Raw genomic sequence first — 25,708 nt, forward strand, 5'->3', positions numbered from 1 at the left:
AATGGTTAAAAATGTTTTCAAATAACAATCCATATATGAGCACAATACTTCTTCCTTAAATTATTTTATAAAATGAGAGATACAATTTTAATTTGAAAAGAATAGTTCAAGTTTATAAACATCCATACAGATTACAAAAGCTTTTTTTTATCAAAGTAACAGTAAATATAAGTGAAGTTTGATGGGTATTGGTGTAAACGAAAACACATTATTTGAGAGATGAGTTCTACTATTAGGTACATTTGTGCAGTTTTTACTTTTATGTTACCTGTGTTTCAGTAAAAGGATTCTAAATTAGTCTTATTTTTGCAGAAGTCTATGCAGAAAATGTCTTAAAGTGTTACTTTACTGCTTTTGTTATTGCCTTTATTAGGTACTCGTATCCGTTTTTTGGCAGTGCAGCGCCTATTATGACAAGCCCACCCACAGAAATCAGGAAGAACATGGAAGTTTTTCTTCCACAGTCCTACTGTGCATTTGACTTTGCAACTACACCTCATCAACTTCAAGATACATTCTTCAGGTGATAATTTACATTCTTTTATCTTAATTAGCTTGAATGTTTTATCTTTCACTGTAAATACAGTCAGGTTCAAGTATTTTACTTAAGATCTTGAGTTTGAGAACTTAGGAATCAACATGAATATTTAATGCACTTCTCTTTTCACTCCTTCTTTATTTTGAAAGACGAGGACTCAAATTCCTGGTTTTATCTCTGAGTATTTATGCAGGGATCATTGCTTGCTGCTGTTGTAAGCTTTTAAATTAAAGGTTTGATAATTCTTCTAAGACAGCATATTTATGCCAGTTGAAGTCTGTTGGCTCTGTTTTCCTTTTTTAACTTGATGGCAGTCATATCCATATTTCATCTTTGGAAATATGAAAACCTGGAAGGCTGAGTACAGTTGAGTTGTGAATTCTGACACAGTTTTCCAGTAGTCCCACATGCTTTTGATAGGGGATTTAGATGTGGTTAAAAGAATCATTGTAATTGTTTTGATGTTTTGAAAGGAAAAACACAGAAGATGTATTCCGTGAGTGACAGTGACTGAAGTTCACATGTAGGTATTTATAAATGAAGATCTAGGTCTGTTAAGATTATTCAGTCAATCATTTTCATTGCAATGTAGTTCTCGCTAATAAATGGAGGAAAGAATGATAACTTCAGCGAAGTAAGTGATGAAAAAGACAAAGTTTGTGAATCTCACTCCTCTGAAAAGCAGTAAGGCTGTATCATTTTGTTGCTTTGACCAGCACTGAGATTGGAATTGCCTTTTTGAACATGAGGTCCCATTTGTCTTCTGTTGGTGACTGACGTGAAAATCATTTCATTGTTTCAGATTACCTCTGCTGGTTGAGTTGTGGCACAAGGATAAAACAACTAAAGACATGCTTCTAGGGATTGCCAGACTTCAGCTTTCAAATGTTTTGGCTTCAGAAAAAACCCGTTTCTTGGGTGGTAATGGTGAACAATGTTGGCGTCAGACTTTCAATGAAACAGTCAGTGTCACAGCAGCACAAGGGTAATAACTAATTAAAAGTTTTTTACTCTGTAGCAAGCCTTGAAGAACTATTTGTTTAGTATTTCTGTGAACAAGGTCAAACTTTCTCGATTATAAATTTGAAAGGTAAAAGGTAAACATAAATTTGAAGAAATTGAGAGTACTTATAAAGGCTGTGTTTTGTTTATGTATCTGCATTGGTAGCCCTGCAGCAGAAAACACGACAAAGAAATAACACTTAATTTTTCACCTTTTAACAATTACTTGCAACACTTAGGTTTTCTTGATAAAAGCAGAAAATAAGTAAGAGGTTTTGGTGATTGAATCTTAAAAATCATACACTTAGGATTACTATTGATGGAAACTTATACATACATGTAAATATTTCTGTCAATGCATACATACTTAAACCTACTGTTAATATATCAACTTGCTTGTTTTCATATTAGGAGCTCTGGAGAATAAGATACCAAAAATGAAATAGAGAAGCCTGAAATTAAAACAGAATAGTGGCTATCAACAGAATTGAGAGGTCTCACAAAGTGGGCTGGTGTTATTTGAAGAAAATCCTATTTATTTTTAAGTGTAAAATGTTTTTGGTGGTCTGTAAGTATTTTGGAAATCAGTTGTAAGCTCACATGGTTTTAGATGAAGCCAAATCTATATTTTTTGCCTGGCAAGTGAACAGTTTGGGAAACAAATTAAAGGACCAGAGAAAATAACTGAAAGTTAAATATGTCATTTAAACTTAGCACTTTTTAACCTGAGCTTTCCACTCTGAGGCCAGCAGAATGGTGATTTGCTTTCCTCATTTGACATTTCACTCTATAGTTTCACAGAACACAAATCCATCACTTTCACATTGGTTCCCTTACCCTGCAAATTTACCCCCATCCTTGCACTGAAGTTTGTCTTCTAATAGCTCACATTTGTGAGACAGTGCTTTAAATTGGATGGCTGAAACCTGTATAGGAAATATTCTTAGTAAAGAGTGCTAACTGTATTGGTGAATAGGGGTGTGTGTGGTGCAGTGGAGTTGGGAGTAGGCATCCAAAACATTAAAAATTTAATTACCACAGATATATTGTGCAATCCTGCATTGATACTAGAGTATGCTGGTTTATATCCTATAATAATGATCTTGGGTAATCTTCACACACAGATCAAAGAAATAAGTACCCAATTAAATAAAATGAGGGACTTTACTGAGAAAGTTACTTAAGAATTGTGAATAGCTGCTGATGTTCCGGAAAGAGTTAAGTCTGTGTTTATCCCTAGTATGTTTTTAGACATACGTGACTTCAATTAAAGTTAGGAGGACAGTAGAGAAATTTATATTTTCAATATTATACACTGATAATTGCAGGGTTTTCAGCTCATGTACATAAGAATAAGCGGTAGTATTAGTGTGTGAATGTTAATCCTTCATGTAAATGAACACTTATCTTTTTTTATATTTATGTACTTCTGTCCTATGTCCTTGTTGAAAATGTGAACTGTGCTAGAAATCGGTGTGTAGACCCTCATCTTCTGTATGGTGAGGACTTAATTATGCCTTTAAAAATAAACAAAAATTCCACTAAGACTGAGGTCAGCGTTAAACCTCTAATCCTATGAATAAGTAAAGCATGCTAACATTTGACACAAGAAACTTCAGGGAACTAACACAGCCTGTCTTTCATCCTCCTAAACTTGTATTAAATTGATCTCTGTCTCTCTTTAAATTTTTGTGTGGCCTGATTCAGTGGAGAGTTGGTTTATGATCTCAGCGGACACTAAGGTTGACACTTTTAACAAATAAGTTTGCTAAAATAAAACCTGCTTTTGCACAAAACCACTAGATGGCATTCTCAAATTCATGTAATTGGCTCTGTGTTTTGCTGTTCTGATACCACTATAAAAAATATTATTCCAACAAGAGCAAAGCTAGATGGGTATGTTAACTGACTTAAAATACAGACCTCAGAATTCTGAATAATTATTGCTACCTTTATTATTTATCTTGCTTTTTATTAGTGACTGATAGGAAGTTATAATAACTCAATGCAGTAATTTGTTTTCACTTTGCATAAATTAATGTAGCCCCTCATTTCCCTTGAAAAAGAATGATAGCGTAGATGATTGCACCTTTGTAAAAATATGTTGTCTACTTATATTTACTGGAAGAAGAAATTCCAGTGAAAGAAACTTCACTGGTGAATTCTCGAAGCTTTTTTGTCAAAAACTGCAGTTTCCAGGTTTTGAGGGATATTGTTCTGGACGCTTTCTCACTGTACTAGGACAGATACTTACCATACTTACTGTAAGGCCCCCTCTAGGTGGATTTAAGGTTGTAAATTGCCTGTGCTGAAACATCTGGAAATGGTATTTTTTTTTTAGGAATCTAAGGATGGATTACAACAAATGATGTTATCCACAATATATTGTCACCTGACATTAGAAAGTTATGGTTAACTAACACCACCAATACAGTACTAATGAAATTGAGTACCTTAAAAATGAATTCAGTAGCACAATACTTTCAAGAGGTAGACTTTATTAAACAGATTTATGACTACAAGAACAATATCTCTATCATTCTGTTCTTACAGGGATGAGTCAATTGTGACAAAATGTTAGTTAAATAGGTTCTCAATTACAAGTTGTTAAGGTCAGAAAAGCTTATTATAGTTGCACAAATTTGTACTTGTTAACTCTATATATGGGAGAGCCTGACTGTGTTGTCACAGACTTTAGCAACAGTTGCCTGACATTACACAGAACCTTCTAGCAATTCAGCTTTGTTGCTTTACTTGTCTTAAAGAACACTTTGAGTATTTTTGACTGTTTTTCGTTCTGATACAATTTTCAGGTCAGGCAACAGAATAGCAGAGCTTTCATATGCCATCACTTTGGAAGACTACGGGCTTGTGAAAATGCACGAAGTTCTGGTGTCAGATTCTTCTCAAGTAAATTTTGCATTAATTTTAGCATTTTTCCTTGAACGCTTTGAAATGTTGGTTTTCTAACTAAAGATCCACTGTTATATCAGTGTGTAGGTGCTGGTCAGCAGCGGCATGCCCCCCATACTCAGCCTCCTTGTGTCCCAGAAAACCAGCCAGAACCTCGAGAAACTCTTGAATACAAAGCAGCACTGGAGTTAGAAATGTGGAAGGAAATGCAAGAAGACATCTTTGAAAATCAGGTCTTTACTCCTACTTCCTAAACTGCCCAACTGTCACAATTCTTTCATGACTTATGAAATGCAGTAGGTATTCAATGTGAAAGTTATTGCTGTTAAATATTAACTATGCATTTATTTATTCTCAGTCACTCTACTGCTGTTCTTCCACTTATTAAGTCATTCCACTTATCCTATAAATGCTTCCTTCAAAAGTGAAGATTGTTACAGTCTCATCTGGGTTAAGAGAGTGAGAATATGGTTTCTATTAGTTGATATATTTTTCCTCAAACTTATGCTGGCTTTGCAATTAGTTTTTAAGAGTAACAAATGTATCAAAATCATTTGAGTTACAGTAAGTCAGTGTAAAACTTGTAAAAACTTTTTTTTTTTTTTTTTAACTTCACTGCTCCAGGCTTCATTTTTTTAGTACTCTGTAGAAGTTGTGCTATCAACAATTTTGATTTGAGTTTCTGTTTAGGAACTCTTTTCCTTTTATTAAAAGCTTAAAAAGAAGGAGATGGCCCATATGCAAGCACTTGCAGAAGAATGGAAGAAAAGAGACAGAGAGAGAGAAGCATTAGTGAAGAAGAAGGTAAGGAAACTAGTTTATATGCTTGCTGAAGAGTCTCATAAGTCTCATTACTGCAAATTTTGACAAGATTCTTTGACTATAACAAGGGTCTGTGATACCTCCTTGTGACTTAGAGGTGCGTATGCATTTAGACAACAGTACAAAAATTAAAATCAGAGGTCTTTTACTTCATTTTAACACCAAGGCTAGTGGTACATTTGTTTAATTTTGAACTAGAAGTTGCTAGGTTGTTTACCTTTTTTATGATGATATGTAGACAGAATATTTGTTACTGTAAAATCCTGTAGGTTAGCTTGCTGACTCCAGGGGATTTTCAGCTTTGCCGGCTTCTTGCTTGCATGGTCAAAATCTTCAGCAGTCCAATTGGAGCATACTATTTTCACTAATAAAAGAAAAGCTCTCCACCATGATTTCATGATTGAAAGCTGGAGATTTGTTTTGTATGTAAACTTGTGAACCAAATGTTGTCCATGTTTTATATCAAACAAACAATTTTAAGTTCTTCAGCTGTCTAAAGCCTATGTTTTATTGCAAGAAAATGTTTTTTTGTTTGTTTTTGTAAAGGTAGCAGAATATACTGTTTTGGAAGAACAACTTCAGAAAACCTTGAGGGATCTAGATAAGCGAGAGCGACATCTTTTTAGTGCTGAATCAGAGGTAAAAGTTGCTTGGTCACTTTTTCGATTAAGATGCTTCTATCCATTCTTTCATATGGAGGCAGTTATGACCTGTGTATAAGAACTAAAAGAGCAACATTCATACTAATGCACAGATGAGCACTAACAATTGCAAGCTAAATGTTTGTTATCTCTATACATATTCAGTGAAATAGAAGTTAAGCAAACTTGTGCGTGATTTGTTACAAGTACAGAACTGTAAGCTTAGGTTTCTTAACAGAATTAGTGTCAGTGGAGAGATTTATGTAACATTATATCTCAATTATGTTTAGTATTCTATCATAGTAAACATTTTCCATATGTACAAGAGTGCCTTACTTCAAACAGTAATTGCTAGACCTACCACTGTAACAAATAGGAGGTGCCAAGGAATGCTGGGAAGAACTGCAATTGTGCAAATTTTGTCATCCAGCAATATGATAGAATCGTTATTTTGTATTTTTTGGTAGTGACAGGACCAAAGAAGATGAGGGAGAAACCAGTAGCTACCACTGTTTCTGGATGTCATTGAACACCCCACATCTAGGGAGCAAGATGAGTCCTCAGGAAAGCTATATATGGAAAGCATATGGAAAGAGAGAGAAAAGAAACTTCCTGTTTACCTACTTCAGAAACTTCAGAACAGTCTCACAACTACATAGGTAGACTGTTGTGGTGACTTAGCAGTCCAGTGAACTTTTTTTTTTTTTTTTTTTTCCTGTGGTTCAGCTCAGCCTCTTTATCATAGGAAACCCTCCTTTGCTTGAGAACAAAGCTACAATTCCCAGCAGAGGCACTGGCAGGCTGAACATGTTTCCAGTTCTTTACTCAGAACCTCTTTATTGTCCTCAGGATGTAGCTTCTGCTATAAATTGTCTGACTTTACCTATAATTTAAACACACAAAATCTGGTGATTAAATTTGGATGCATTTCAGTTTGAATAAAAGTATTTGATTCTCATACACGTTTGTCTCAAAACTTGTTCTAAATGTAGTGAGATTCTAACTCAATGGTTTAGAGATAACAAAAATCTGTGGATTCCACAGGCATCTAGACAAAATGATAGAGAGTTCATGATTACATTTTGAGGGGACAAAATGGTCGATGTGGAGGAGTAAGTAGGCTAGTATGCTAAGTAGGCTAGTAACATTTATGGCTAGGCTATGTAAGTAGGCTAGTAACATCTTCCTGAAAAGTTCAAACATGTCAAGGATGGTTTTCCTGTTAAGCTCAATATGAAATCCTTTCACTGTACTCATTTTGAAGAGTGAGATCCTACTGAACAAAATACATTTTCTTGGCTGTAGGAGTAATTTAATGTTTTCTGTAGTGAAGAGATTTTAATTTTTAATTTTAGTAGGAAACTAAATTCTGTTTGTAATGTGGTTTAGAAAGTAATTAGAGACAAAAATATCCCTGTTTTTAGTAGTCAAGTAACAATATACTTGTAGGCCAAATATATGAATTTGAAGATGATTAGTTAATCTGAAAGCCAACAAAAGGGGGTATATCAAATATGTAGGTAACAATGCAATTTCTAGTGCTTAATTTCTAAAATATATAACTTTTGTCATGAATGAATAGTAACAGCTTTAAGAGACTCTTAAAATAAAGATTCTGAATGTATGAATTGATGTAGCTGTCTCATTCTTAAGCTTCAAAGAGTAAAGAAGGAGTTGCAAGCAGAGCATGAACGAAATAAGCAGGAGTTACAGGATTCTGTGCGACGTGCAAGAGAAGAATGTGCTCACCAAATTGAGCTAGAAAGGTCAAAAATCAAACAGATGGAAGAAGACAAGCTTCGCCTACAGCAGCAGGTATTTAAATGTTTAGTCTCTATCATTTAAGTTTTATATTATTTTAAGTAAGGATGTTAAGTTGAGCAATGATATTGAGGCAACTTGGAAAATATTTCATCTCCAGTTGTTCAGTGAGCTACATGCTGGATCCACCTCTGTCAATCTTGCTTCATAATAGGGCCAGTTGGCAATGCAGTGGTTATAATTTCATTTTGTAAATGCTGAAAATCAAACTGTGATTACAAGCGTATGTTTGTAGAACTGCAGTGTACAATTCTGTAACTTTAATAAATTGTTAACAATTAACATATATGAGAATATCTAGGAAGCTTGACTTTGAAGTTTGTTTTATGATTCCATTGCAAAAAAAATTACTTTGCCATCTTTGGGGGGTGAGGAAATTACCTTGATGTTATGTTCTTCTGTTTTGATAATGGAACTTTAATTAAACTGGGAAAACTTATGCTATGTTCTGTTGTCCTGTATGCTATCTTTTGCATTAATGGCAAGACTTGCCTAATTATTTTTTTTGTTGGCTGTTAAAGAATTCTATGAAACTTCAAGTTACTACCAGCCTTTTCTGAAGCAGTTACAATATTTAGAAACTTAACTATTACTAAGATCTAATATACTTAAGTATTTTTCTTACTTAAGTACTTAGTTTATGTATGGGAGGTACCTGCTTTGGTGTTTTTAAAAACAGATATACTGTATCAGACCAACAGTTTGTTGAAGCAATGGCTGGATTTTGAGGTGTAAAAAATAAGAAGGACAAGTAGAAAATACAGTCTTTTGCTACAACTAGGGTTACCATTGAGTTACATATAATCTGACTGAGAGGCTGCATTTCATTTTTACTAGCCATCAGTGAAAGTATTCATTAACTCATCTGATCCCTGTTTAAAAAAGTTTTACTTTTAGAATTGCAACATCCTGTGTCAGTGAGTTCTGCAGTTCTGTGCTATTTAAAAAAAAAAAAAAACAAACAATCCCATGTTCATTTAAAGCTTCTTGCTTAATATGAATGAATAATCCTTAAGTGCCTGTGTTACATGCTATTCATGATTTCATAAGTCTGTCATGTTCGTTTTCCAAATATGAGCATCTTTGTGTCTTGTCTTCCCTTGTCGTAAAGTTATGCTCTCTAACTGATCGTCCTAGTTCCCTTTTTGTGCCATTCCTACTATTTTGCATCTCCCTTTGTGCTTCAGTATGAGATGTAGTTGTTCACTTAGTCTACATGAGACATCAAACCCCCTTGTTTTGTTGAGGAGTTAGGATGGTTTGTCCTTCACTGTGGGATAACTCAGTTTTTAATGTACACAGGCAGAATTTTCGTATTTCTACCAGCTCTGATGGTGTTATCATCCTACCTTTTCAGATTATGGGGTTTTGTTTTGTCTTTTAACAAAGAATATTCTGGAGTAAAGTGGAAGAATTCTAAGGCATATACTCTAATTCATCCCTTACCCTTTAGTTTGAAAGCTATGTGTATTTACACGATTTTCACATATGAAGATCTGTAGAGGTTTCTGAATGTTTAACTCGTTTGAAGATGAGCCCTACAAGAGATTAGTTTCTGAACCATGCATTTTGAAGAATATCACTTTTATTCTCTGAACAGACAAGTTGTGCTTTTGTATGGTTTGTGCACTAGCTTAACAGTTTGTAGTCTGAGGTCTCATGAGAAATTCCATTATTTTTAAAGCATTTTCAGAAACAAACTAATTAAACATTGATGTGGAAGTTCTAGGGATAGCTTGTATTTTTCACAGCTAACAAAACTGGCTGCTGTTCTTATCATTGATGTCATATGCCTATGTTTTAAAAAGAAATTGGTAAAAATATTGTCAAGAAGCAATACTATATCTGTCAAACTAGTCTATCATCTCTTTCTGTGGAAAAATAACTGCAGTGAACTATGTTTTTGTATGGTTTTCTTATAAGGCATCTTTGCATTCTTACATAAGTTCTATAAAAATAAATTCTATAGAAAATGCAGAAATTTCTTGTGGAAGAATTATTGAGGTGACTCAATTAGGAGATCAGAACTAAAACATTGATCTACTAATAAAAGAAAGCTTTTAAACAAAGAAATTTTCTGAAGCATTTTCACCCACTATTCTAAACTTAAATACAATTAAGGAAACATTTGCATTAACTAGTTAAAGATGAAACAAGTTGTTATCATCAATTCTGTGGAGGAAAGTATCACTTATGTCAGGTGTATTAAGGGCTTTCTAATTGAGTAACCTTTATTCTTCTACTGTTATATTATTCTATCATTAAAACTCTCATATTAGATGTTTTCTCAATGTTATTAATACCGTATAATGAAAAAAGTAGCTATTAAGTGTTTAACTTACAGTGTTTTTTGTAGCAAAGTAATACAATCATATATAGTAGTACAATCATACATGTACATCTTTCAAATTACCAGTTTTAAGATGAAAATCAAAGCTCAGTTATGGTATCTTTGTGAAACTCTGGAAATAGTGAGGACAGAGGTACATGTGTTGAGTCATTAGTTACTGAAGTCTTTGTTTCAGCCTCTTAAATTACTATTTGGCTGTATAAAGTATTAGGTATTTCCTCTCCCAGACATTCCTAAACAAGTTATGCCTGTGGAAGTGTGTCAGTAATAAAACTTAATACAGCAGATAACACTGGCATTCTTTAAAAGTTGTGTGTAAGTCTAAATAGTTTTGTTTTCTGTATTTCTTTTGCAAGTCCATTTTAGAAATGTGAACAGAAGTGTTTATAAATCTTTCTGCTTTGTATGAGGAGAGACTGCTTTTCTTCTTTTCCAGTACAAGCAAAAATCATCTTTAAACTTTTCCTTATTAAAACATTGCTGTATGACATCATCAAGAAATTATTAATTATGAATATGTAACTCTCAATATCTGTTTTATATCTATTTTAATGTATCTGTTTTAATGTAGCTTTATGAAGCAGAAAATAAGCATAAAATCTTGGAGAAGGAGTTCCAGCAATACAAAGAACAGCAAAGTAGTAAACCAGAAATCCAGCTACAGTCGGAAATAAATCTCCTCACTGTAGAAAAGGTATCTTATTAGTCATTAAAAACTGTCACAATTCCTTGGTGAGGGAGATGTAGAATAATCTTGCATGAACCTGGCTGTCTTGTCCATTTTGTTTTACTTTTTCCAACAATGTCTCCAAACTAAATATTCACACACAATGAAAGCCAACAGTGGCCTTATTTCTGTAGAGGAAGCTGTGGCGAGGCTAAGGCAGGAAAAACTGACCATATATAGGTCAAATGCATTATTAGTGCCATGATTTGTACTTGGGACTCTAAGCTTTCTGTTCATAAAGTTTAAGAAGAGTTTCTTCTGAGGGTTGATTGAGACTGTGTGTTTCTCTTTAAGTATTCCTGAAAAGAGGTTGATTACTTATCAGTGGAATGGAATTACTATCACAAGTTGATTTCTTCATATGCTGCACATGCCTTCAGTAGAGGATACTCTACTTCAGATGCCCATTATCTGTGGTTTTAATTATGCCCAGAATTACTGAGAGGTCTGAATAAAATAGATTATTCTGAAAAAATTATACCATGCTTTTTTTGCACAAAGTGCACTCAGTTATATAGTGTATAGCTAGTCTGGATATTACTGTATGGTTAAATAGCTTTTAATAATGCAAGCAGGTAATTCAAAATATTTGCCTGTACAGACTTTTTAAATTCCTAACTAAAATATTGTTAGGCTTATTTTTAACTTAAAAAAAAAAAAAAAAATCTTCACAAATCTAGTGCTAAATAGTTCTTGTCCGATTTAAAAAATACTGTCTCAGATTTTTTTGATTGAAATGCTTCATTTTTTCAGGTAACCATGTTGTGTACTTCACACCTATTTTCATATGCCTTTTAGTACTGGAATATTTTTTGCACAATGCAATGAATATTTTTTGGTAAATTGCATAACACGTTTTGGGGTAAATTGCATAACACGTTTTTAAGATTTATTGTTTAGACTGTAAAACCAGAGATACCAAAAACGTATACATATATTTTAAAGAATGGTTAGAACAGAGGTGCATTTCAGAAGAAAGAATGTAATATCTTCCATCAGCTCCAGAAAAGGGGAAAAAAAAGTATACACCTTTTTAAAGGCAAGATTTGTCCATCAGCATTCCTGCTAAATTAGAGTTTATAATCTTATTTAAAAAAGAGAGCATGGGAGGGTGGGGGTGGAGAGGGGAGGTTACTAATTTGAGAATCTTAAATTTAAAAGGTTACATCAGTAGATTTAGTGCTAATAACTAATCTTTTCCTTTTGTATAGACAGCTATCCAATAAAAATAAAGCTATATTTTAAACAAGAAAATGTTCATGTGCCATAATATTTATGTTACATTATATAACAGCTTTAGATGATGTTGTATGTTACGCTACATAAACACTTTTCTTAAACCAGACCCTTTGTATATATACATCTTTCAGTGATTGTTACTGCTGTTATTGCTTCAGCTGATATGGTTTTAATTGCTTTTAGGTTGAACTTGAAAGAAAGTTGGAGTCAGCTACCAAGTCAAAGCTCCACTACAAACAGCAGTGGGCAAAAGCTTTGAAAGAACTTGCAAGGTTAAAACAGGTATACATGTTTTCTTCTTTCATCATATGAGACAACACAGTTCATGCAGTGTTGGAAGCTATCTACAGTTACTGTTAATTACTGGCTGTTTCATTGTTTTAGTGTTTTGTTTGTCTGTAAAATTCAAGCTCGGAGATTTTTGCAGAAGTTAGTAGAATAGCTGAATAGTAGAATAGAGTTTTCCTTTAAATTCAGGGAAGAATACAGCTCAGGTCAACAAAGAAAGCTGGTTTAGCTGAAAGCAGGTGTGGCTCAAAAAAAAAACGTTAATTAATCTCATTCCTGGTAAAGCTCAGTCAGCACTTTCAGAGAACGTGCTTTGACCATCCTGACTATTTTGGTCAGTAACATTCCTAACTGTTTTTTAATTGTAAAATGAATAAAGAGTAGAGATTAAAACCAAAAATTGAAACAAGGGCTTAAGACTTGCTGAATGCTGTAGCATGAAGTAAATTTGCAGAAGAAAAGTGAAATTTAAAATGAAACTTTGCTCGTGGTATCGGAAATCCTAATCCCTGAAACCAATGCAGTGAATGTACTGAACGCATTGAATGACTTTTGACTTTTGTCATTGCATCTTTCACTTATTGCAGTAAACTTTAACTAAGCAGTATATGTAAGAGTGGCAAGCATTTCGATTGTCAGTGACAAATTAATAAATCACTAATCCAGGTTGGTGAACAAACACTGACACAGACCTAAGCCTTCATAATTTTAGTAAAAGGTATTTATTACTTATCTTCACACTTCTTGTGAAGTAGGAAGGTACTTCTTAAGGATTATAATTAAGCAGGCTTCATTCCTGTTGTTTTTTTATTTCTGGAAAGTAAAAACTAAACCCTCCATTTTCTAATTGATTGTTGCTTTTTTAATCCTCTTTATTCAGTATGTTAGCTGTTTTCAATCACTATTAAAAACTAAACGTTATCTGTCTTCAAATTTCCTTTTTGCCTACTGATAAAAAGAGAAATTTTCCTCTAATTTCTGACACGCTGTGCTTGGCAAATATGATAGAAGGAAGAACATAAATCTCATAAATTTCATCTTTCTGATGAAGATTTCTTCAGCAGCCATGAAATATCCTAGTTATTTTTTCTTAATGCCAAATTTAAAACTTCCCTGTAGAATAAAGGAAAATACTGTTAGTTGCCAGATTAACACAGAGTATATCATCATCAAATTCTTATTATGAATTTCATCACAGACCTGATGATCTGAATTTAATAACATATGTAGATGGTTTCAGCTGACCCCCCTTGATGAAAGTCTGACCTATAAAATAAGTTGGCATATACAGTAAATTATGCTACTTAAGGCTTTTGTAGGACAGAACAAACCCTTTAAAAGTGGTTTCTTGTGTTTTTATACTCCCGTGTTTCATCTTATACTTGGTCTATTGATAAAGGATTTAAGTGACTTTAAAAAGCCAAGTAAAAGTTAAAGCAGAGCTGATCAAAAAACATTTACTGTGTTTTAAATATAAATTTGGAAAGTGTTGCTTCAAGAATTCTAGATCTGCTTTAGTTCAGATGATTTGTGCAATTGCACATAGTTTGACCAATTTCTTGTTTAAATTGGATTAGTACCATGTTAATTTTGCATTGCCTCTGGTGAATAGCCACAGGGCTGTAATCTGTGCCAGTAATTTGTCACACCAAAGCTCTCTAGAGAACTATACAAAACATTTGTGTAGTGAGGATTAGACGCTGAAAGCCATATCTTAGATTGTTAATAAATGTTAATGACAAAACCCAGCTGGTAAGTCTTGGAAATGAGATCTAATGCTTTGTGCCCATTGCCAAAAAAATGTTTAAACAGAGATTTCCATTACTCAAAGGTGACCTAGTACAGTCAATTTGTGAATTAAAGAAGCATAATCTACAGGCTAAGCATTTAGTAAAATGCTCTTCTGATTTGCAACCATAAAAGTCAATGTTTCCTTAATTAAAAAGTTTCCTTTTACTTTGGGACTAGTTGTTAGCACACATCTGTGATGGCTTTATATTTTACAGAATGAGATATGCACTACATAACTTAGAAAATTATGGGACTGTTAATAGAACATGCTCTGAATTCTCCATGTCTAGTAATTTGAATGTTTAAAAACACAGTGCTGGTGAAAACAAAAGAAGATCTGAGCAAATGAGGGCACGTGTATATCACCTGTGCCTAACAAAGCACAGAAGTTAATTGAATTTAAACACAGTTCGTAAAGCTGAGTGAAAATAGTAAGCTGGGTCACATTCTGGTGAAGTCTTGTTTAGTCCCTCGTACTTTTTGCAACTATATATAAGTACTTCACTTATATCCCTATTCACCTTTAGAAAGACAAAAACTTTGTTATCTACATAGTTGTGCCTATCCTGGTAGGTTTTGTTATTTCCAGGGGTTTCAAAAGCTGACTTCTAAAGCTTACTGCCAAGGAAAGTCTGAACCTACACAAACAAGACGTGTGTAGTTCTATATATGTGAGCATTATTACTGAAAATAATCAAACCACTCACACGATGTTGTGGATATCTCAGGTACTAAATGGAGTGCAAGAAACATATTTTAAAACAAATACCAAAGCTAGCAGGAATTTCATTTTCAGCAGATGATAGTCTGATAATCTAGAAAACCAAACTATCTCAAAGTGTACATACATACATCATTCAGTGTTCTGGGAAAAATATTTTTTAATGAAGTCTTTATTGTTTTTGTGTCCTACAGATCTGCTCAAACTAACACTGATGCATTTATTTAAAACAACATAGATCTTGCTGGCTGGTTGACATTTACTCTATCTTGTCCGGCCTCCTGCTTATCCACTCAGTAATTAATTTGATTAATTTATAAGTAATTTAGCCAAGGATGGGTTATAAATCTTTGACTTTTTTTTTTTTAAAAAAAAAAAAAAAAAAAAAAAAGGAAAAAAAAAAAAGCAGTTGGAGGTCCAAGTCTTGGTTAAAAACTGTGTCTTGAAACCATCCAGGCCCTCCTACTGACTTGTCAGCTCTGGGTTATTTTCAGAAAACTTTACTTGAGTTCCTTAGCTTCAATCGTAAGTTTTCCCACAGACTTGCATGGTATGTGTGAGTGGGAGAGTGAATAGTGGCCGCTATTTAGCCATTGTTTAGTCTAGTGTATGTATGTTTACATCTCCCTTTTGGATTTATAGGCAGCTATGGCAAAATAAAGATTGTGCTTCCTTGATTGAAGAGCCTCTTAACTAGAGCACCTGGCGGCACAGAGGGGTTCTTTTACAATCTGATTGTAATTGAAATTTTTGTTTTCTTAATAGTGGCTAATTTTTATTTAATGCTGATTATTTCTCTAGTACCATAGGCTTCAAAACATGATTGAAGGTCCCACCATGCAAACTCCTAAAACAATATTCTTGCTCTCAAGTACTACATTAGAGATGCAAACCGATGAAAGAAGGCAGTAAGATATAGAATTAAATAATCTGATAACTAGCATGGGTCTTAAAGGTATTGTTTGGCTTGGCTTTGTTTGGGGTATGTAAGAGAAAGATGGCAAAACATCATATTAATAAGGAAAAGGAATATTGAAAAGTTTCCTTTTTCCCCCTCTTTTTTTTTTTTTTTTTAAAAAAAAAAAAAAAAAGCAAAAGGGGATAGCATGACTGACAGTGCTGAGAAGGTAATGGAGGAAAAGGTACCTGTGCCAACTAGGTGTATTACAATAATAATATCCAGATGGTAAAAATTAAAAGTAATTTGCAGATAGTCTTCTTGATCATCTGTTATTGCCTTGCTGTGGGATGGTGGGTGTTGATAGTAAGGAGGTAATGCAAGACCAGAGTGTTTAGAGTTTCTAGTGGGTCTTACATTCTATCCACATAGCTGCTTTTAGTCCAGCAGCTAATAATTCTGGAGTGGACCCTTACCTGAAATCTTAAAAAGCAATCTTCAAGTTTCTAGAAGTTGTTTAAAAATCTAGGGGTTCTTATTCAGGCTTCAAACAGCTCGACAGGGGTACAGTAAGAAGTTGGGAATAAATCTAAAATGTACCTTATTGGAGGATATATTGTAGGAGCATATTCTCTGTGAAATAATAAGACCTATCACAAAAAGCCTTCACAGCGTGAATTGTGTGTGTATGTATACGCTTATGTGCCCTGAGGAACAATTAAGGATACTTTGTATTCAATTATATCCTTGTCATTAAACTTCAGCATACACAGAATAGAATGAAAATGTTACACATGAGGCTAGAAATGCTGGACTTCACGTTACTATTGTTTTATTAATATTTCTTTTTGAAGATTGCACAGTAAATTCTGGTAAATTTTAAGTACTATTGTGAAGTAGAGTTCCTTCTCTGGTTTAAAAATAAGCAGTGCTTATGCATCATTAAATTGTGATTGGGGAAAAAAGGGGATTTTAGAGCCTGAGTATCTCTTATAAAGTAGTACCAGTCACCTCTGTGATGAATAAGAAATACTTCTTTTTCTCCCACTGTAACAAGTCTTATCTGTCTCTGAACATATCAGAATAAAGCAAATTAATCCAAAATAAGCATACTTCACTTTTTATCAAACAAGTGTTCTAAGTTTTTTGCAATCTTCCTGTATTGATGAATTATTAAGAAATAAGTTTCTATTGCTGTTCTAAGCATCATACAAAAAAAGTTTGCTGTTACTCACTCTAAAACTTCTGTCAGACTTAAAGGAGTCAAAGATGAATTTTGGAAAATACATTTCAAAGCCTTACAATATGAAGTGTGTAACATTCACATTACACACAGGATCCATCATAAATGAAACTGCAAAATCTCTTGTCACTTGCTTTCATGTATTTTTCTGAGTTTCTAGTCTTATGCTAAGTGCTAGGGAAATCTTGCCTCAGAAAACACTTTTTTTAATAAAGTAGTATTTTCTAGTTAAAGGTCATATTGTTCAGGGTAATCTGTACCTCTTAAAATGCTACAGAAATTGTTTTTCACTGATACAGGGCTAAAATTAATCTCATAGTTTCTCTCATCACTCCCAAACAAGGAAATTACATGGAATATTTGTCATATCTATATCATAATTGTATTAGTAACCACATTGAACATCAAACTGCACTTTTCTGAAAGGAAGTCTTATGCAGTGTTGTCTTTGGAGGCAAAATACACTGATAAGAGTTTTCTCCTTTTCTCCATAAAGTAGGAAATGTAGCACTCTTTATTCACCCTTACGTCCCACCAAATCTAGGGATATCTTGAGCAATGAACATGCTCACTAGGAACATTGATTTTTATTTTCTTGAACACTTTTCCAAGCATGAAAAGGAACACAAACTGAACAAAAGTTTCTTCAGGAAGGGTTTTTGTTCTTGCATCTTTTGGGCTTTCACATTCTTTAATTTTCCCCTTTTTTTGGTGTTACTAAATATCACTAAGTATGTTTTTTCATCAAAAAACTTACTGTTCTGAAACTAGGTAGTTCAGTGAGGGCAGAAAGGATGAAAACACCAAATGGGATTCCTTCTGCTCAGTCAAAGGATTGTGAATTTTCTGTCATATGCCTGAATGAGTTTAGGACTTTCTGTTAATCTTCAGAGAATGTACTTCTTTCAGACTTTAAAACACTTTGCTGTCGGTCTGCCACCAAGAACATGGTGCTGAACAATATAAAGGCCTGGGTCATTGACATTTTCTGCCTCAAGATAGTAAAGTATCAATTTGTAAGGAAATTTCTATTCTCAGGCCAACACAGTTGTCTTCTGCATTTGAATTTTGTTTATGCAGTCTATACCGCATTTACAACAGGATCATATAGAACAAGTTTCTTCAGACTTACTGTCCAATCAAGAAAAGTAGCAGGTCAGCAGACCAAGTTACTAGATTCTTTACCTAAAGAGACAGACAAATAGAAATTTCTAGGCTTTATCTACATGTACAATGCAACAATTCTTCTCCTGAGATTAAATATAATTTTGAGTAGAATTTTACATTAAAACTCTACATTGTTTTATTTATTCTAATCCCTAAAGGAAAGCACAAAACTGACCATATAATCTGAACACTTTTTTTCTGAAATGGGGCTGGCTATATGTTAATTTGTTCCATTTTGAAAAGGGTTACACTTGAACTTGGAACTAGTGAAAGCACCAAGAACAACGATGGTCTTCAAGTAAATATTGATCTGTTCTCGTATTTCTATACATCACACAATCAGGGTAATCAGATATGCTGTCTATATTCTGTAAATTAGTTGTTATAAAAACTGAAGTTGCAGTACAACCTATTTGAGCATACATAACAATCAGCATTTAATTTTACTGCTGGCATTTAGCATTTATATCACTCTTAGCCCACTGTATACTTGAAATTTAGCTTTATTGCCTGGAATCTGTTGCCTATCCAGATATTTGGAAACCAGAGAATAATCTGTAAACAAGGCAGCCATATCACCAAGTATATTGAAGATCAGGTTCTTGTGCATACCACTGCCACCTTCTACCTGCTGTGGAAATGATCAAGTCCTGTCCTCACTCTGGTCTTACTTAACCTGAGTAATCTGAGAGAGTGAGAGGACTTCCTTGGTGACAGATTAGTTTTGTGGGTTGCTTGTTGTTATTTTGTTTTTGTGTCTTAAGAGAAGTGGAAGTGTGACTTTTCTACGAAAACTGGATTCATTTTTCCTACTATATCCACGCATCCTGCTAGTTTTGTTTTAGTTGCAGTTTCAACCAATTTCTTCATAAACCAATTTATTCACTGTGGAAATAAGTCTTAGTGGTAGATCGCCATTAGTCCAAGTGCCTCAGAGCAGGAGGAAGGAGTAGTTTTATTCCATTCTATTTAAAAAAAAAAAAAAAAAAAAATGGGGGGGAGGAAGGGTGTTGGGGGTGATGGAGGGTAGTTGTTCTTGGGGTGTCAACACCAGTTTTAGTAATGGATTACACCTCCAGTTTCCCTTCAACTGTGTTTGGATTTCCTTAGAACTCTTGAATAAATATCAGTTGGCTATAGTGATTTCTTACAATTTGCTTTACATATTTGTTGGTTCGTATTCTAAAACCTATTTTACTTAAACCTATTTTACTTCAATTTGAGCCTGCTCTTCAAACGTGTACCACAGAAAAAAAATGCTTCTCACATGGTAATGTTCTTTTGTAAATAATGTTCTTTTGTAATTGTAATGAACTCTTAATGAGGGAGGAAGTGCTTTTTTTTTTTTTTTTTTTTTTTTAAATACAATTTAGCCATCTATCGGCTGTAGACTCTTGGCAGGATTCCTGCTTCTGTTTTTTTTATTATGTATCCCCTTAGCAAATTGTTCTGCAGTCATTTTGGTCTGTCTCACTGAAGTAGTAGCATTTAATTTGCTGAATGGTATACTGGATTTACTATTAAAATATTTTGTAGTCGGGTGCTATGATTGCATGTAATCTTGTACAAGTGCTTCTGTATCACATTGGCTGCTCACATAAAAATGACCAATTAGAGCTTTTGTTTATATCAATTCCTTGTGAAATTTGAATTTTATTACTTAATGATAACAAGGGAGTGCTTAATATGCTTGGGACTGAGATTCAGAAAACTGCTTGGATGAAATCAAGGATTGGATTCCTCCAGAAATTATTAGGTTGGCTGTATAATGAATATATTCATGCGTATAAAGCAGTTGTGTTTTTTTACTGCTGTAATAAATATAAAACATTGTATTAACGATCAAATATTTCAGATGAAAGTGATGTCAAAATTACAAAGGTAAGCTCACACTTCACAGTATGTCTACATCCAGGATGTTTGTGTAACCTCCTACTTTGTTTTTCTAACTACAAGAAAAAATGCCACTTTCCCTCAGGCTTTCTGTTTCATTGAGTGTAAGACTGATTTTGTTGAGTTAGCACAGGAGGTCATACGGAAAATGACATGCAGAGAAAGGAACATGCTTGTCATTCAGACACTTCAATGTCAGAGTGGAAGTGGGCTACAATTCTAGTTTTGTGGCTCTATACAAGGCACTAAAACAAAAAGTAAACTTAGAACCAAGTAACTAAGAACCTTTAGAAAGATTAGTTGGATTAAATCCCCTGAATAAGTTACCTAAGGCATTGCATAGAGCTGGAAAACTCTAAAAGGAAATCTCACCAGTCACCAGAATTTTAGGAGTTCAAGGCTTAATCTTAAACATGAATTGCAACTTCAGCAAGTCTTTAAGCTTTGATACTATGCCTTATGGGGGCCAATATTGGGATTTTATACAGCTACTTACCATTTTGTCATACATGGTATAATCTATATATATCACATTACTAAGTTATAAAAAAAAAAAAAAAATGTAACTTGTAATACTGAGACTGTTTTGCTATATAATATCTTCAGCAATTTCACAAATAACTTTTATGTAAACAAGCTTAACCGAATATTTGTGAAGGTTTGTTCCTCTGTTCTTTCACTAATGCAAACATATCTGTGACTGAGCCACAGCTGCTCCAGCATGGATAGGTTTACTGCAGTTTTTAGTATCTATAATGCTGCAAGCCCAGTGACTATCACAGCTAAAGACATCCTGTTTAACATCTTTCTACTTCTACTAGAGACCTAACTGTTGTGATTTCATTCCTGAGGTTTTGCTTGTGTCACTATAATTAGCACTTTGACTTGTCAACCAAGTTACGTTTTTGTCCTTTCACCCATAAGCGTGAACAAGAAAGTGCAATGGCTCACCTTAAAAAGCAGCAAAAAGAGCTGGAGCACATGAGGTTGCGCTATTTGGCAGCAGAAGAAAAAGAGCTGGGGAAAACAGACCGACAAGAGCTGGAGGATATCAGAAATGAACTTAACAGGTATTAAAACACTTGTAAGACTCCCTTCCTGCCTCAGAATAAGAGAAGGTTCAGTTAAATCAAGACTATAATTGGCTATCAGTCTAGTAAAAGAACACATTTTAGTGTCCCTTCGGTAAAGATGGCACATCTATAAAATTCAGCAGTACTGTATTATAGAAAATCTATGTGTAAGGCCGCATTGTTTTTTAAGCTAACATAGGTGTATGACACTAGGCATCTTTTCTTCTTTCTCTTTTGAATCTTCAGTTCTAGGCATTTTAAGGGAGTTTAAAAAAAAACAAAACAAAAAAAAAACTATCAATATTTTGAATACATTAAAATTCTAAGTCTGTGTAGTGTCCAATGGCTGTCTGCAGTGATTCTGTACACTGAAGCCTCGTAGCTTGAGTGGTATTTGCACTATCAAAATATGAGCTTTGGTAGCAATTACTACATATTATGTATGCAGTTTAAAAAAAAAAAAAAAAAAAGTTGTCAAATTGTAGCTATTATGTTGTCTTTCATTTATAGTTTTCCCTTAATTTTACAACAGAGAATTTGTTACCGATTCCTTTATTTTACTAACTACTTCAATTAATGTATTATTTCATCTGAAAATCGAAGCAGTTTTTAACAGTCATCCTCTTACCTTCCATTTTATTAATGCCAGGCTAAAGCAACAAGAAGAAGAGAGAAAGCAATTGCAAGATGTTAGAGATAATTCTGCTGGTAGAGTGGATAGTCCTCATTCTAGAAAATTAAATGAGAACATGGATGATTATCTCTCTCGTCTGATAGAAGAGAGGGATACCTTGTTGAGAACAGGCGTCTATAATCATGAAGACCATATTGTAAGTGAACTTGATCGTCAAATCAGAGAAGCTATGGCAAAAAGGAATACCACTAGATAAAAGTGTACAAAAAACTGTTAAAAAGAGACTAAACTTGAACAGACTAACAGATTTTTAAACCACCTTCTGCAAAAATGTATAGTCATGCTTAAATTTTGCACAATTTTAGCTATTTTTGAAGTCAAGGTAAATATTTGCAATTTATGATGTTAAGCACAATTGTGAGTTTTACAGGGAATAGCTGGTTTGTAATGTTTTTATACACATATATATGTGAATATATTTATCTTGTGTATTTTCCTCTGAAATGTTTTCTACCTCTTTGTACCACCGTGCCTAGGTTTGTTTTTAATATTTTTAATAATTATTCTAAGCTTTTTGGTCAATACTGTCATAACTTATTTAAATTTTTGTAAAAAGGATTCTTCAACTATTGTAGGAAAAAATTACATTAGCTATTTTCCCTGATAGAATTCTTAATTCTGACCCAAAATGTCACTTTCTATTAAATCACAAGGCAATCAACCTTTGCTTTGGTAACTGTAGTTAAGATAGCAAGTTCTGTAGTTAATACTCTTTCAAGAGTCAAGGTTTTAAATGGAGAAGAAAACTCAAACCTTATGAAACTGATTGAAATATTAAGTAACTAGTATGAATTGTACAGAATAAAAGTCCCTTTGTCCTAGCAGTTTTGCACATACGCCTGTAAGGGTGAAGACAGGACGGTAAAGCCCTGGTTCAGGAATAAAAATGCATTATATTCATCCCTTAAAACAAAAGATATATAAATTCACTGAATTAGTACCTCAAAGGTCGAACACTTGCATAAGAAAGCTTGTCTAAGTAAAGATTTTTTCCTTAATCAAGACCTGGTAATTTTATGATTCCTTAACATATATTTCAATGCATGTTGTCTTATTGCCACTTAAATTTTATGTAGTACTTGACTGAAGTATGAAAAAGATAACCTCAAGGTGCTGAATGCCACAACAGAATTCAACGAGAAATGTTAGTATGTGTATAATCAGTTGAAATAGCTGTGTTTTTTTTTTTTTTTCCCAAACTTCATTCCATGTCAGTTATTTTAAAATCATTCATGTGGATATAGTTAATTATATAAACATACAACACTGTCTTTTCAATGGGGATTTTTGTCTGTCTTGTTGGTACAATGTTTCTGAGTATTGAACAAGTCTTAGATATCTTTGTTCATCTAAAGCATAACAAATCCCATGCAAAAAACAAAATTACATAAAATCTGTGAACATCTATAGACATGTCTGTATATGTATTGCCTTCCTGTTTTGCATGGTATGAATTATATAGAAAATAGACTTAACATTGCATCTGACTTTGTGTTTTTTCTTTTCCTCCCTACCATGGGCTTCTCTCCTGCTAAATAAATTGTTATTAAGGGCCTATAAAGTTTTAAACTAGCCATATTAACTCGGATATCAGATTCTATAAGGAATTACTCGTTATCAGTGTCAGACTTCTTAAGAAATGCTTTTGTATTGCCTTGCACACTACTATTTTTTTCAAATTAGCGTGTTTAAAAAGATCCTACCAGTAAAACAAGTAATGTCTTCATAAATCCAGTACAATTCATAACATGTAGTTTTATGGTTTTTTGTTGTTTTATCAATGATGCATGATCATATGCAATTATTGTAAATGAATCAGGAGGGTTTATATATTGACAGAAAGACTTGCTCAAGACATTCTTCAAATGCTTGCTTGTGGTAGAAGTGCAGTTTCTTTTTGAAACACTGGGGGGTGTGTTAGACTTAAAGATCTTAAAGATTGTTTACTAACAATTTTCATAATTGGATATATTTTGAACCGATATTCTATGACTTTTCAGGTGTTACGTTATTAAATAAAACTCAGATTTTTATTATTAATGATTTTGTGTTTTTTTCAACTATGTATTTGAACAAAAACTTTGTTTATTAATATAGATAATAAGTCAGTCTTTAGTGTTTGAAGCCATAAAGTTGCGAAGTTGATTTTCAAAGTTAATTTCATTTATGAATTTCTAATAATCTTTTTCATGGCTTGTAAAGAAAACAGCAGTCATGCTGCTGTAAGTTTTTTTTGTTTGTTTTTGTTTTTTTTTAATAAATAATTGTAGCTTTTCTAGTAAATCAGAGTACTTAATAAAAATCAGAGTATTTAGTAAAATACTTATTACATCACTTTATCTTTTAAAATATATTTATAAGCATGCTATTTAAAGCTGTTTGGGTCCACTTTGTCCCTTGAAAGATCAGTAAGATCAGGATTAGAAGAATGAGTTTTCTAAGTTTTAAATTTAGATTTTTTTTGGTTATACAGCTATTAGTCATCCTGTTCACTGTTTGTATTGTACACTTTCTCATCCTAAAGTACTAACTTTAGGCTTGATGTTTTGATGTAACTTTTGCAGGAAAAAAAGTGGAAGTGCTTCAGTCTAAAGTAGTCTAGAAATCTATATTTGTAGTAGATATATATAGCAGAGGGGAGCTCAGTATGGCTTTTTTATTTTTACATTGAGTTCCATTTGGCTTTTTATTGCTACAGAGCCATTTTAAACATTATAACAATTCAGTGGAATGACTATGTACTGCTTTTATCCAAAAAAAAAAAAAAAAAAAAAAAAGACTTAATTTTTACTTTAATCTTCTTCATGGCAAGAATAAATACCATTTGAAACAGACGCATGAGATAACAAGCATATTTTAATTTATCCAGCATCCTACTGGAAACTGTCTTCAATTTTCTTCAATTTCAGCCTTGCTTCCATATTCATTAAAGAAGGGGGATGGGAAGAGGAGCAACAGTTAGGCCATGCTGGCATTCTGGCAGATTCGTACCATTGATTTTGATGCAGCCAGATTTCACTGGGGAAGTGGATGAAATTATTTCATAATAAGTAATTTTACTAATATCTTTGTTTAAACTCAAATGCCCATAAAATTTAGTAAATGGGGTAGCAAGGGAAAGGAGGTTTGTTCTGTTGACAAATTGATTTATTCAGGCACACAATTTTCAGTTTTGTCTGAATAAGGAGACTTCAAGACTGAATTACTTCCCATGTTTGTCCAAATTCAGTCTCTTAAAGACAAATCATTAGGCCATCTGAAAATGAGGACATTTAGAAACAGTGTTTATGTTAATCCAAAGTCAGAGGATCCCCCACCTGCCTCCTCAGGTGCTATAAGTAGTTATATGACTAGTTACAGTGGTGTGGACTTCCAGGTATTACTGATCTGTACTATCAGAATTAACTCAAATTACTTAGTGCAGAATTGAACGCAAAGCAGCAAATCTACACATTTCTACTTATGAACCTTCATGTGGAACATTAACTAAGGCTTTGAGAATCATTTATTTAAAACCAACCTTTTTTTTACCTTTTAATTATTAGTCTATTTGAAAATTTGTCTCTTTTTTGTTACTTGAAATGCATTGAGGAAAAATCTAAAAAATTACAGAAATAAGAAAAATGTTTTGCTTTGAAGCTGGTTTATTAAAACATGTAGTTACAAGACTATCTTTCCAGTATATTGTATTTTAGGGGGAAGCTTCAACTATTTTTTATAACTTTTTAACAGTTATCCAACACTTTCAACACTAACACACTTTATAAACTGCTGTTGTGGAAAAGAAGCAATGTTATGTCTGGCACTGAGCTTTCAAGTATTCAGTCCATAGCTCTCCTTCAGTGCTATTTAAATATTTCTCCCTTCCATCCACTGAGATAAACCTT

The 25,708-nt window shown here is 33.4% G+C and overlaps 1 protein-coding gene across 4 annotated transcripts in view; it reads left to right on the plus strand.

The window, feature by feature from the left end:
- The window catches only part of CEP120 (centrosomal protein 120), a 40,147-nt gene extending 16,294 nt beyond the window's left edge, over nucleotides 1–23,853 (plus strand). For 2 of the 4 annotated variants that reach the window (XM_082783520.1, XM_082783521.1), the window contains exons 10-20: nucleotides 374–523; nucleotides 1,341–1,523; nucleotides 4,354–4,450; nucleotides 4,534–4,686; nucleotides 5,168–5,257; nucleotides 5,822–5,914; nucleotides 7,570–7,731; nucleotides 10,659–10,781; nucleotides 12,237–12,335; nucleotides 20,979–21,124; nucleotides 21,777–23,852. In XM_082783520.1, coding sequence (XP_082639646.1) covers nucleotides 374–523; nucleotides 1,341–1,523; nucleotides 4,354–4,450; nucleotides 4,534–4,686; nucleotides 5,168–5,257; nucleotides 5,822–5,914; nucleotides 7,570–7,731; nucleotides 10,659–10,781; nucleotides 12,237–12,335; nucleotides 20,979–21,124; nucleotides 21,777–22,017 — 1,537 coding nt within the window. In that variant the 3' untranslated portion in view covers nucleotides 22,018–23,852. Of the gene's footprint in view, nucleotides 1–373; nucleotides 524–1,340; nucleotides 1,524–4,353; nucleotides 4,451–4,533; nucleotides 4,687–5,167; nucleotides 5,258–5,821; nucleotides 5,915–7,569; nucleotides 7,732–10,658; nucleotides 10,782–12,236; nucleotides 12,336–20,905; nucleotides 21,125–21,776 lie in introns of those variants that run through there. The other 2 variants (XM_082783523.1, XM_082783522.1) reach the window with 2 other exon arrangements.
- Nucleotides 23,854–25,708: the final 1,855 nt, after the last annotated feature.

Source organism: Aythya marila (assembly GCF_965140915.1).
Source record: "Aythya marila genome assembly, chromosome: Z".
Taxonomy (NCBI): Eukaryota; Metazoa; Chordata; class Aves; order Anseriformes; family Anatidae; genus Aythya; species Aythya marila.